We start from the raw sequence: 11828 nt of genomic DNA, 5'->3' as shown, positions 1-11828 counted from the left end.
CGGGGAGGACGCAGGGGGCCACCCTCGGTGACGAGCAGGCTGGGGCGATGCGACCGGCGGACGGGTCGAGGCAGCAGCTGCCAGCCAGGACGAACACTAGCAGAGGCAACGGAGCTCCGCCCCCTGGAGAAAATGGAGACTGGCCCGCAGCTCCGAGATGGTCATCTTCCCGCAATAGGAACATGACTCATCCGCGAACGCCACCTCAGCGTGTTTAATGCCTAGACACGTGAGGCAGCAATCGTGACCATCACCCGGCGCCAGGTAACGACTGCATCCAGAAACGCATGGGTAAATCAGCATCTTTAAAAAGACAATCCGTCGTCTTTACAAAGTTCTTTCTACAAGTTCTTTTAGAGAAAATGAAATGCTCTTTTACATGCTGAGACGCACAGGGGAGATGGCCGCTTGCAGCATGAAAGGGGGTAGTGCAGCCTGAAGTGCGCAACCCACTCGACACAGGAACGACCACCACTGAAGCTCCGCCCGCCAACACAAGAAGCTCCCTAGAGCGTACTAGACTCGTCACACGTGAAGCAGTTCAGTAGGAACAGGACAATGCTGTCGCTTGGATCCTAAGCGAAAAGCTGATTTGCATTGGACAGGCTGCCTTTTTATGCTCATGCTGTGATTAGCGGCAGCTGGATGCAATTATCGCATGCCAATGTGCATTGGCTCGTTTAGTTTACACTCGAAGTGGATTGGTCTCTCCAAGCAAGATCCCAATTCTTCGGTCACCGATGTGACGTCAAGAGTGACCGACTGGAAGGGAAATACAGTTCTCTCACTCACAGACACTACATTAAATCATCTATTCAGATGAGGGCTTGTCAAATCAACTGATCAAGTGATTTCCAAGTTATCACGCAATCAGGCCTGTATAATACAGCCAGGCCTCAGAAAGATATGAAATTAAAAGGAAACACCTGTAAGCATCCTTGACCTGTAAGCATCCCCCCCCACCAAAAAGAAAATAAATAAATAAAACAAAACAAAAGCACTCTTTAGTACTTCATTTTTAGGTTTTCATATTTAAAAATCAAAAACAAGCCAAATCCACACAGCCAGAATTAGGAAATCTGGAACAAAACTATTTGTCAGAATGAAAGCTCATTATTATTGTTATTTATTTTATTTTTTAAGTATTTATACATTTATTCATTTTAGCAACATATACTTTAGAAATTCTACAGTTCAAACAATGCAAACACTAAGATCTACAATCCAAGCTTTAACTAGAATGGCCTATGAACCAACTTGCACAGTCCGGAATTGACTAACAATAGAGACCCTGTAGTCTTTAGTCTTGGTCTAGTATAAAAGCACAGGTGACAGCAGTCAGTCAACAAGCAGAATCAGCTTCAGCTTCTCCTTTGTGGAACTACTGAGGACCAGCCAGCGCAACCATGAAGGTAAACCTTGTTCCAGCACCCATTTCCACACAGTTTTACTCCAAGATCATTGCATTTGTTAACTTTAACTTTAGATCAGTTAAAAGATCAATTTTGAATTTTCAGGTCACCTTCTACGAGGACAGGAACTTCCAGGGTCGCTCTTATGACTGTATGGGTGACTGTGCCGATTTCTCCTCCTACATGAGCCGCTGTCACTCTTGCAGAGTGCACAGCGGATGCTGGATGATGTATGATCATCCCAACTACATGGGAAATCAGTATTTCTTTAGGAGGGGAGACTATGCTGATTACATGTCTATGTTTGGAATGAACAACTGCATCAGGTCCTGCCGTATGATCCCTATGGTGAGCTCCATAAATGTATTGCTTTGTAATGTATCCACTCAAATCCACATCCTTTTATTAATACCATTTCTAAATTAAATATTACATTTATATTTATTTGGAATATATTTATATTTATTTGAAGCAAAAAGCTGATCTAGTGGGGCAAATGTCAAAGCACAGAGGATCCTTTCAGAATGTTGATTTATGAGTCTGAACAATACAGTTATTGTATTTGTTTACATTACATGTTGGTTCTACACGACAAACTTAAAATAATGTACTTCTCTTCCACTACAGTACAGAGGATCCTACAGAATGAGGATCTATGAGAGGGAGAACTTCATGGGTCAGATGTATGAGATGATGGATGACTGTGACAGCACCATGGACCGTTACCGCATGTCTCACTGCCAGTCCTGTCATGTGATGGACGGCCACTGGCTCTTCTATGAGCAGCCCCACTACAGAGGCAAAATGTGGTACTTCAGGCCTGGAGAGTACAGGAGCTTCAGCAATATGGGTGGCATGAGATTCATGAGCATGAGGCATATCATGGACTCCTGGTACTAGGGTTTATATTAATAAAATAATTCCTCTACAACACTAAACATTCTGTCTTGAAAATCATTGATGTCAATAATATTTACATGAGTAGTCAAATTCATAAATTAAATTAAACAGAACTGCAAGAAATTTCTGAATTATGTTATATTATGTTAAGATAGTAATCTAACCTATGTACTGTAAACCTGAGGGATAAATGCTTTCCAATGACAAGGTCCAGCCAAACAAGAAACCCACACTACCTAGACACACATTGCATCAAAAAAGCTTGTTTATCACAGCCTTTGGTCAAATTACAAGTGCTTCTATTTTATTAGAATTTATCAGAAATAAATTACTCCAAAAAATGCAGTACAAATATTAATATTGCTATATTAAATAAAAATAAATTAATAAATAAACTTTCTTCTGTGGTATGATATTTTAATGATATTTTGAAAAAAACATCTTGCTATTTTTTCCATACAATGAAATTCAGTCAAGTCCAATGTTTTTGGATCCAAGTATCTAGATAAAAATGTAAAAGTAAAAAAGTCTACATTTAAAGAAACACTACAGATCTCTGGGCTCTCTATGAACATCTGTGGTTCCTCTTCAAGTTGTTTGTGAGGTATGCCAATGGTTGCAGCTAGCTACAAGCAAGAGGCACCAATATTAAGAAGAAAGCCATATTAAGACATAATAATAAAAAAATCCATATATGCTTACAAAAAATTCCATATCTGCTGTTTGGCTATAGTAGCCGAACATGGCATATAAAGACTAATTATTTAACGTAGTTATATAATTCTCAGTACTAGCAGGAATTGCAAGTTGAGGGAGTGAATGACCAGCGCTCTGTTTCACCTTCAATAACCACGACTGAGGTGCCCTTGAGCAAGGCACTGAACCCCTAGCTGCTTCCATCGCAGCAAAAAATGGCTGCCAACTGCTCTGGGTGTGTGTTCACTACTCATTGCAGTGTGTGTGCCCTTGCATGGGTCAAACGCAAAGCACAAATTCTTAGTATGAGTTACCATACTTGGTCATGTCAAGTTGCCTTTACTTTTTTTTTCACAGTCTGAAATTTCCTGCCAATTCAAACCTGACATCATTGAATTAGAGGTCTTAACGGGTCCTCCTGAATCCAAAAACCTGAAGGTCCGACTGAGACCTGACTGGGTTTGGGTCCAAAACTTTGATAAGTGCCTTAGACTCTTGCTTTTATTGAATCGACCCGAGAAGACTAATTCTTTTAAACTATGCCAACTTTTCATTATTTGTTTTGGATGTTTAACAATTTTTTTATTATTTAAAACAAATATATATGAAATAATTGTTAAACAATGTTAGACAACATAAGTATCAATTTTCCCATCTATTTTTGACAATCTACATTCCTGTAATTTACCAATGCCTGCCTTTGCCAAGAACTCTTTCACCACCATGTGGCTGGATGGTAGACTAACAGCGAGTATTTTAATTTCCTTTAAGACAGGCCTGTCAATCAATTTTATAATTGCACTGTCTCAATTACCTGGGTCATAATGGTGTTGTCAGATGATCATGTAATATCAATATCAATATCAGACAGTGCTAAAAATGTAAAGGAAAACAAATATGTGGAAATAATACATCCAGGGTTGTCATCAATATAGGCAACTTTTGCGGTGGAAAAAAAGATTGTGCAGCTAAATACGTGTAACAATAGCCTAAAGATATTGCTGTAAAAGGTGTCTGCAATTTCACTTTCTGATGTACAATTCAATAATTTAATAAACCTGAGTGAGGATTACCAGTCAGTCATTATGCTACAACATCACATTATTATCAACAGTACATTCTTCTCTGTTCTCTGCCAATGTACGATTCTAAGTGTAAGGCTAGGTGTAAATGACCAAATCGGGCATGTGTCACTTGGGGATGGAAGCTGTAAAGGCTACACTGCCTCTTTTATATTCAGGTCCAGTCAGATTTCAAATAATTGTAACTGGGACAGGTTAGACTATGGTCTTTTTACTGGGTTTATCTGGGGCTGGATTTTTCCATTTTAAAAATGTAAGCACGTCAGGTTCAGGTAAGAAGTGATTCGAGTTGATTCAGATTAGGTACAGATAGTACCTCAGAAGATCTCTACTGTAAATCACTATAGGTTTACTATAATTATTTAGGTTAAGTCAAGAACACAATTATTATTATAATTTTTTTACGTAACGAATTAATAATTCAGTTCTAATAAAAAATAAAACAGGAAATCCTCTTAACCTAATAAAACAACAATCAAACAAGCAATTATTTCATTAAACTAACATTGTGCACAAAATTAGTCAAGTAACACATTCAATCAATACATTTCTCAATGTCCTAAAGTTCTAGAAAACACCAGACGATATATCTTAAACCAAACTTTTACACAGTTTACATTTACATGTGAGTGCTAACATCTAGCCAATTAATTTCTTTAAAATTTGTTATTTAATTTTTACATTTTATACATGTAATGAGCCCCGCTTTTACATCCTACACTGAAAAAAAATATTTAGTTTTGGATTTGCTAGTAAATTCCACAAATAATTATGATGAAACAGCAAGCAACATTAAATTAAATGTGAATTTAGAAGAAAATAAAAAGACCGAAATAATATATTTTTGCAAAACATAAACATCTCTGTTTTATTATATTGAGGGAGGGATTGGGAGTAAACACACACATTGTTACTTCTTCTTCATCACTCCACAAAGATACCAAAAATAACAAGGAAGTGAGGAGTTGCTAAAACATTTGTTCAGAAAAAAAGCTTCAGCAAAATTATCTAAATAGAATTTCTATAACCTATAAAATAAACCCTACATCAAAGATGTTTTAGAAAAAAATAATAAAATTAAAAATATATTTGAAACAAACAAGCAATAAATAAATATGCTTTAATAAACACAAAAAATCCCCCACTTGTTTGTTACTTAAATTACTGTTAACACAATATCTATTTGACATTTTTGTTTTCAAAAATTTCAAATTTTTTCCCCAACATTTTATTCTCTGTTAATCAAAGAAGCACAATTAATAAAGTATTTTAAATCCCTTTCATGTGTTTAGTGAGTTTAGTGCTTCATAATTACAAATTAAACTTCAGAAATTCTACAGTCAAGGACAAACGTGAGTAGTAGGATCTAAATACTACGCTTCAGCTAAAGTGGCCTCTTTTCTAACTTGCACAGTCAGGAATTGACTAATAATGGAGGCCCTGTAGTCTTTAGTCTTGGTCTAGTATAAAAGCACAGGTGACAGCAATCAGTCAACAAGCAGAATCAGCTTCAGCTTCTCCTTTGTGGAACTAACTGAGGACCAGCCAGCGGGCAACCATGATGGGCAAGGTAAACTTAATTCTAGCACAAAATTCTACACAGTTTAACTCCAAAAAAAGAAAAAGATCTGATTTGTTCTTTTTATTTTAAATGACTAAAAAAATACATGATCAATAAATGAACAGATGTTTTTAATCATTTGCAGGCCATCTTCTATGAGGACAGGAACTTCCAGGGTCGCTCTTATGAGTGTATGGGCGACTGTGGGGACTTCTCCTCTTACATGAGCCGTTGTCACTCTTGCAGAGTGGAGAGCGGATGTTGGATGATGTATGATCATCCCAACTACATGGGAAATCAGTATTTCTTTAGGAGAGGAGACTATGCTGATTACATGTCTATGTTTGGAATGAACAACTGCATCAGGTCCTGCCGTATGATCCCTATGGTGAGTTCCATGAATATTCTTATTTGTAATTAATTCAAATAAATGTTCTTAATGAAACATTCAATGTACATTGATTTGGAAACATTAAAGGGATAGTTCACCCAAAAATTAAAATGTGATGTTTATCTGCTTACCCCCAGGGCATCCAAGATGTAGGTGCTTTGTTTCTTCAGTAGAACACAAACGAAGATTTTTTAACCTGAGTGCGTTCTCAACAGCAGGCGCGTGAGGCGTCTTCTTCTTCTTCTTGCTTTATTGCAGATTGCAGACTTATAAGTGCATTACCGCCACCTATCTCTTAAGTGGACCATTGACACTCTATCTACAATCTCAATTAGGATGTCAATGGTCCCGTCACACGCCGGCTGTTGAGAACGCGCACAGGAGGACACGCCGCCGCTCAGGAGAGTTCGAACAGTTCGGACATTGCGTGAATCAGAAGTAAAAATCAATATAAATACTGTCCAGTTTCTTGCACAGACCGATCGTTTTGTCTTTACACATCAATGTATCATCACGAGCCACAGGGTTTAATTTGGTTTTATTTGGGTATGTTTTTTTTTTACTCTCAAAGCCATGATTCCCATTCACCTCCATTATAAGACTGACAGACTGCAAAGGTTTGTGTTAAAAATCTTCGTTTGTGTTCTACTGAAGAAACAAAGTCACCTACATCTTGGATGCCCTGGGAGTAAGCAGATAAACATCAAATTTTCATTTTTGGGTGAACTATCCCTTTAAGCTGAATTTTGGGACATTAAGGAAATAAAAATGGTTACTTTCAGAATGGTTATTTATGAGGAAGGACTAGACAGTGAACATGACTGACTCCTCTTCCACTACAGCACAGGGGATCCTACAGAATGAAGATCTACGAGAGGGAGAACTTCATGGGTCAGATGTACGAGATGATGGATGATTGTGACAGCACCATGGACCGTTACCGCATGTCTCACTGCCAGTCCTGTCATGTGATGGATGGCCACTGGCTTTTCTATGAGCAGCCCCACTACAAAGGCAGAATGTGGTACTTCAGGCCTGGAGAGTACAGGAGCTTCAGTAATATGGGTGGCATGAGATTCATGAGCATGAGGCGTATCATGGACTCCTGGTACTAGTTTTCTAGTATTTATTTCTAGCATTTCTTAAATTGTTAATAAAATAATTCTTCTACAACACAGTGTCTTGGCACTAATATTTCCATTAGTAGTCCAAAAAAAAAAACACCTCATAAGCTAAACTACACTCTAAAAAATGCTGGATTAAATATGGACAAACCCAGCAATTGGGTTGTTTTCAACCAACAGTTGGGATAAATGTTTAACCCAACCTTCTGGGCAGTAAACCAACCGCTGGGTCAAAAACAACCCAATCGCTGGGTTTGTCCATATTTTACCCAGTGCTGGGTTGTATTTTGTATTAGAGTGTAGGGCTGGGCGGTATATCGAGTTTATATACGATATATTGATATATTTTTCCTAAACAATATGGAATGAGGCAATACAATTTATCGATAAACAGTAGTTTGAGACTACGGATGCTGGTAAAAAAGTTAACAGAAAGTAAGAATTTTGAGATTGAAAGTAAGAATTAATACTATCTGCAGTTTAAAAGTTATTTTCCCACATATATATTTTTTTAATTTGCTGCATTTGATTCTGGCATGGTCATGTCTACATAGGTTGCCCTAGTACTGATGCAAATTTTGCTGAAAGGGTTACATGTGCAGCTGACGAAAATGTTTGAACATGAAATCTGAACTGTTCATTTTGACTGAGATGCACTAACAAGCTTATTTTAATCTACAAAAGGTGGCTTGTTTAGTTTTTTGTAGCCTTTGACCAAAGTAAGGTGTTTGAGACTCTGTAGACTTTGTCACCATGACTTATAAAGCCACAATCATGACCCCAAAAATTCACTAAATAAATCAGCAGGTTTGAGCTTATGGATATTTTACTATTATAAAAGGATAATCCAGGAATTTGTAAAATTGTAATAATAATCGCTTACTAGCCAAACAACGACTCAATCTAGTGTACGATTTTTAGTGTGTTTGTCTTTTCTTGTGTCATTTTGGTTAAATGATTCTGATTCTGTTATTCAAATCACAGTTTGAATCCAATTTGAATTCAGATTGAAATTTCAATTAAAGCTCATAGTTTTGTTATGATTATTTTTGCTGTTCTACTCTCAAAGTGTACTTGTTCAATTAGGACCTTCTTTACACAGAGTCCCAAACCAGCCGCTACGAGAAATCTCAGATTCTCAAACTCTCCAGGCGGACTGTAATCACAGGATGCAAGGTTAACTAATACCATATTAAGTTCAATTTGCCTTTTGTTTTGACAGCCTTAAGTTCTAACCCGGATCACAAATTTGTGGCATCCCTAAATTCCATACAGTATAAGATTGAGTAAAAAAAGTGTCCTGTTTACTGTAATAAAGTTTACTGTAAACATTAACAAATTTGAAATTACTTTAGCATGTGCAAGAAAAATACATTGTCCAATAAATCAAACAACACCACACTACAATTTAGCATGTGCAAGAAAAATACATTGTCCAATAAATCAAACAACACCACACTACAATTTAGCATGTGCAAGAAAAATACATTGTCCAATAAATCAAACAACACCACACTACAATTTAGCATGTGCAAGAAAAATACATTGTCCAATAAATCAAACAACACCACACTACAATTTAGCATGTGCAAGAAAAATACATTGTCCAATAAATCAAACAACACCACACTACAATTTAGCATGTGCAAGAAAAATACATTGTCCAATAAATCAAACAACACCACACTACAATTTAGCATGTGCAAGAAAAATACAATGTCCAATAAATCAAACAACACCACACTACAAATCCACATGAACAAATGTGTCCATAACCCCCCCCCCCCCCCCCCAATACTTTCATTCAGTATAACAAATACACATGATTTACAACACAATATAATCAAAATATACATAATGAAGGTCAAAGATACATTATTGAGCACATTGATCTAAACACAAAGACATGAAACAGTCACGCACCTTTGTGCCATGTTCAACTGTTAAAAAAGTAAACCATACTTGGTATTTCCAAGGTGTTTGCTGCTTCTTTCCATGCACTGAAGAAAAAAACAGTACCATCATCAATAGTTATGGAGCTTATTTTACCATATTCACGTAGAATATCAACCCAGTGTAGTTGAACTGCTTGCTGATGTTGGTACAGCCCTGTCAGAGGAAAACAGCTTGAAAAAACTCGTGTGAAAGTTAGAGGGACTCTAACTCTAAAAAAAACCCATCTGTGAGCATGTTTGATATCAGAAGCATTATATCTATATCTATATTACACACACACATATATATAATATATGAAGAGTTCAGATGCAAAAGCCTCTAAGTACGTCTGACGTTTTTCTTAAAAATTTGCATTTCTTTCTGGCTACTACGTATAGGTTTCTATGTAAGTACTGGAACTTCTGAATGGGTTGAGGCTGGGATTTAGCGCATTTGAAGTGAAATTTCTTGAGGAACATATACACATATCCATGTGTGGAGAGCATTCACTAAGTATCGTTATCTAATTTTTGACCAAGATGACTTTTAGGGGCTTTTGCATTGGAACTCTTCATATATATAGTGTCCTCCATAAGTATTGGGACAGTAAAGACAAAATTGTTCCGTTTGCTGTGGAGTCAAGAAATTTGTAAATATGATTAAAATATGAATATGAGACAAAACTACAGAATGTCACATTTTATTATTGGGTGATTCAATACATAGATGTTTTACCAGCTAAGAAGATCAGCACTTTTAGAGTTTCATCCCCTTATCTGATGTGAGAATAAGTATTGGAACAGTTGCCTCAGGTCTTTCTAAGTGATCAGCTGTGTCCTGTTGCATTAATTCTTCAGATATTAAAAGCAGGGAATGTGTCATATTAGTTATATCCATTGCTTCTGCATTCTAAGTATTGCTTTCGATGATAAACCAGGATGAAGACGAGGGAGCTGACTTTGAGAGAAAAGCAAGCAATTTGGGTGCTAAAAGAAAAGAGGAAGTCAATTAGAGCTATAGCAAAAACAAAGGGCATGGAGAAATCAAGAGTCTGGAAACCACCGGTGACATCAGCAGCCAACAAGACCTGATCGGCTTAGAAAAACAACAGTAGTTGATAACAGACAAATCATAAAAGCTGTAAAAATGAAGCCTAAAATATGTGTCTGTAAAATCGCCAACAACCTCCAGAAAGCTGGGGTGATGCTCTGACAATCTACTGTCCACAGGAGACTTTGACATACAATTACAAAGAGTCAAGTCAGACATTCAACAGTCATAATTGCTGACGTTAACACACAGGGAAAATGTGCAAGGACGCCTCACAGATACAAACGGGGTAAATAATGCTTTATGTATTGATTAAAAGATAGTTAACATTAAACATCAGCGAAACCCTAAGAATTCACAAAATGTTTTACAATACTGCTCTCATTGTAACGTTATGTATATGACAGTAGTTATTAATGTCCTGCATTTCTGTTTTGAGCTGCGTGCACTAAAAATGACCAGAAGAATGAAGCATATAGCAGGTTTTTAATGAATGAGATTTAACTAATTTATCTCATATAGAATACGCTTCGTTATTTATGCAACAATGTTAATATTAAAACTTATAGGCTATCTGCACAAAATGCCCCGAATGCACAAGAACATGTCCGCGCGGCTCTGAATGAACTTCTTTTGTGGACGCGTTCACGCAACAACGTGCAGAAACACGGCAACTAAACTCTAAAAATTCACGGCGTTTTATTATAATATGTTCTCATTATAATGTCATGTATATGACAGTCCCAGTCATAGTCATTAATATTATGCATTGTTGCTTGTCCTGCTCGCGTTGCAAGAGATAATCACCGTACAATGAAGTGATTTACTGCCGTGTAATATGCATCCAAATCCAGGGATGGGCAGTACTATTTATGATGTATTTCAAATACAAAATAGTATTTTGTCATTTGTATTTGATAGGGTTGATGAAAATGGCTTCGTATTTTGTATCAAAATACTTTATTTTAAAACTATAAAAATACAAAACACTACTGTAAAATATTATGTAAGAAGTCTACATGATGACATCATAAAAATGCAGCCTCTGATGGGTGCCTACTCAATAGGCTAGTTTGCCCAGACTTGTTGAGATAAGAACAGAAAATTGATGCATGTGGAAGAAGTTGGTCAAGGTTAGAAACGTGCAGGCTGCCAGCTTTCCCTCAATTGTTTTGCATAAATTGCTATAATTTTTAACAGTTCATGTTAAGTTTGTGTTCGTTTTAGTAGCCTAGGCTAAATAGTTTGCCAATTTACATAATGTTCTTGAAAACTATTATACCGAGCAGCAGCTCCACAATTAACGTCAGCTTGCTACTTTCAGCCTATGTTAAGTTCGTCGGTTGTACACGAAAAAAATTATAATGCAGCGTTTCAGTGTTGTACGACATTACATTTTAATGCCACGATATTGGTGTAATGGTCTAAACTCGCGTGGAGCAGCAGCATTTACTGTGAGTCGCCCTGAGACACGGATATGACCGCGTGTCAAAGAGCATAGCAGAGCTGCACACGGCAGCGTGTGTGTATTGTAAAACCTGTTTCACACTGCACTGCACATCGGCGTGAATGTTAACGAAAGACGCCTGATACACCGCACTGCAGCAGAGCAACAGTGCGCATTTTTTCCCCGCTATGCATGTTAACGAATGAGTGCTTTTACACCGGACGCTGCAG

At 37.1% G+C, this 11828-nt stretch overlaps 2 protein-coding genes across 2 annotated transcripts; both read left to right on the top strand.

Annotated features, from left to right (window-relative positions):
- Positions 1-1332: 1332 nt before the first annotated feature.
- On the top strand, positions 1333-2350 carry LOC107555344 (gamma-crystallin M2). The gene is made up of 3 exons (XM_016238099.1): positions 1333-1412; positions 1518-1760; positions 2040-2350. The coding sequence occupies exons 1-3, from the start codon at positions 1407-1409 to the stop codon at positions 2310-2312; spliced, it is 522 nt and encodes a 173-aa protein (XP_016093585.1). The 5' UTR covers positions 1333-1406; the 3' UTR covers positions 2313-2350.
- A 3257-nt stretch (positions 2351-5607) lies between these two features.
- LOC107555341 (gamma-crystallin M2-like) lies at positions 5608-7157 on the top strand. The gene is made up of 3 exons (XM_016238096.1): positions 5608-5660; positions 5797-6039; positions 6885-7157. Exons 1-3 carry the CDS (start codon positions 5649-5651, stop codon positions 7155-7157), a joined length of 528 nt encoding a protein of 175 aa, XP_016093582.1. The 5' UTR covers positions 5608-5648.
- Positions 7158-11828: the final 4671 nt, after the last annotated feature.

Source organism: Sinocyclocheilus grahami, unplaced genomic scaffold (assembly GCF_001515645.1).
Source record: "Sinocyclocheilus grahami isolate Dianchi unplaced genomic scaffold, SAMN03320097.WGS_v1.1 scaffold532.1, whole genome shotgun sequence".
In the NCBI taxonomy this organism is placed as follows: Eukaryota; Metazoa; Chordata; class Actinopteri; order Cypriniformes; family Cyprinidae; genus Sinocyclocheilus; species Sinocyclocheilus grahami.
This window is presented reverse-complemented; position numbering and strand designations above follow the sequence as displayed.

Excerpts from the sequence above, each read along its gene's own strand:
- LOC107555341 (XM_016238096.1), top strand. Across the intron at positions 6,040-6,884 it reads CCTGCCGTATGATCCCTATG|CACAGGGGATCCTACAGAAT; the intron begins GTGAGTTCCATG and ends CTTCCACTACAG.
- LOC107555344 (XM_016238099.1), top strand. Across the intron at positions 1,761-2,039 it reads CCTGCCGTATGATCCCTATG|TACAGAGGATCCTACAGAAT; the intron begins GTGAGCTCCATA and ends CTTCCACTACAG.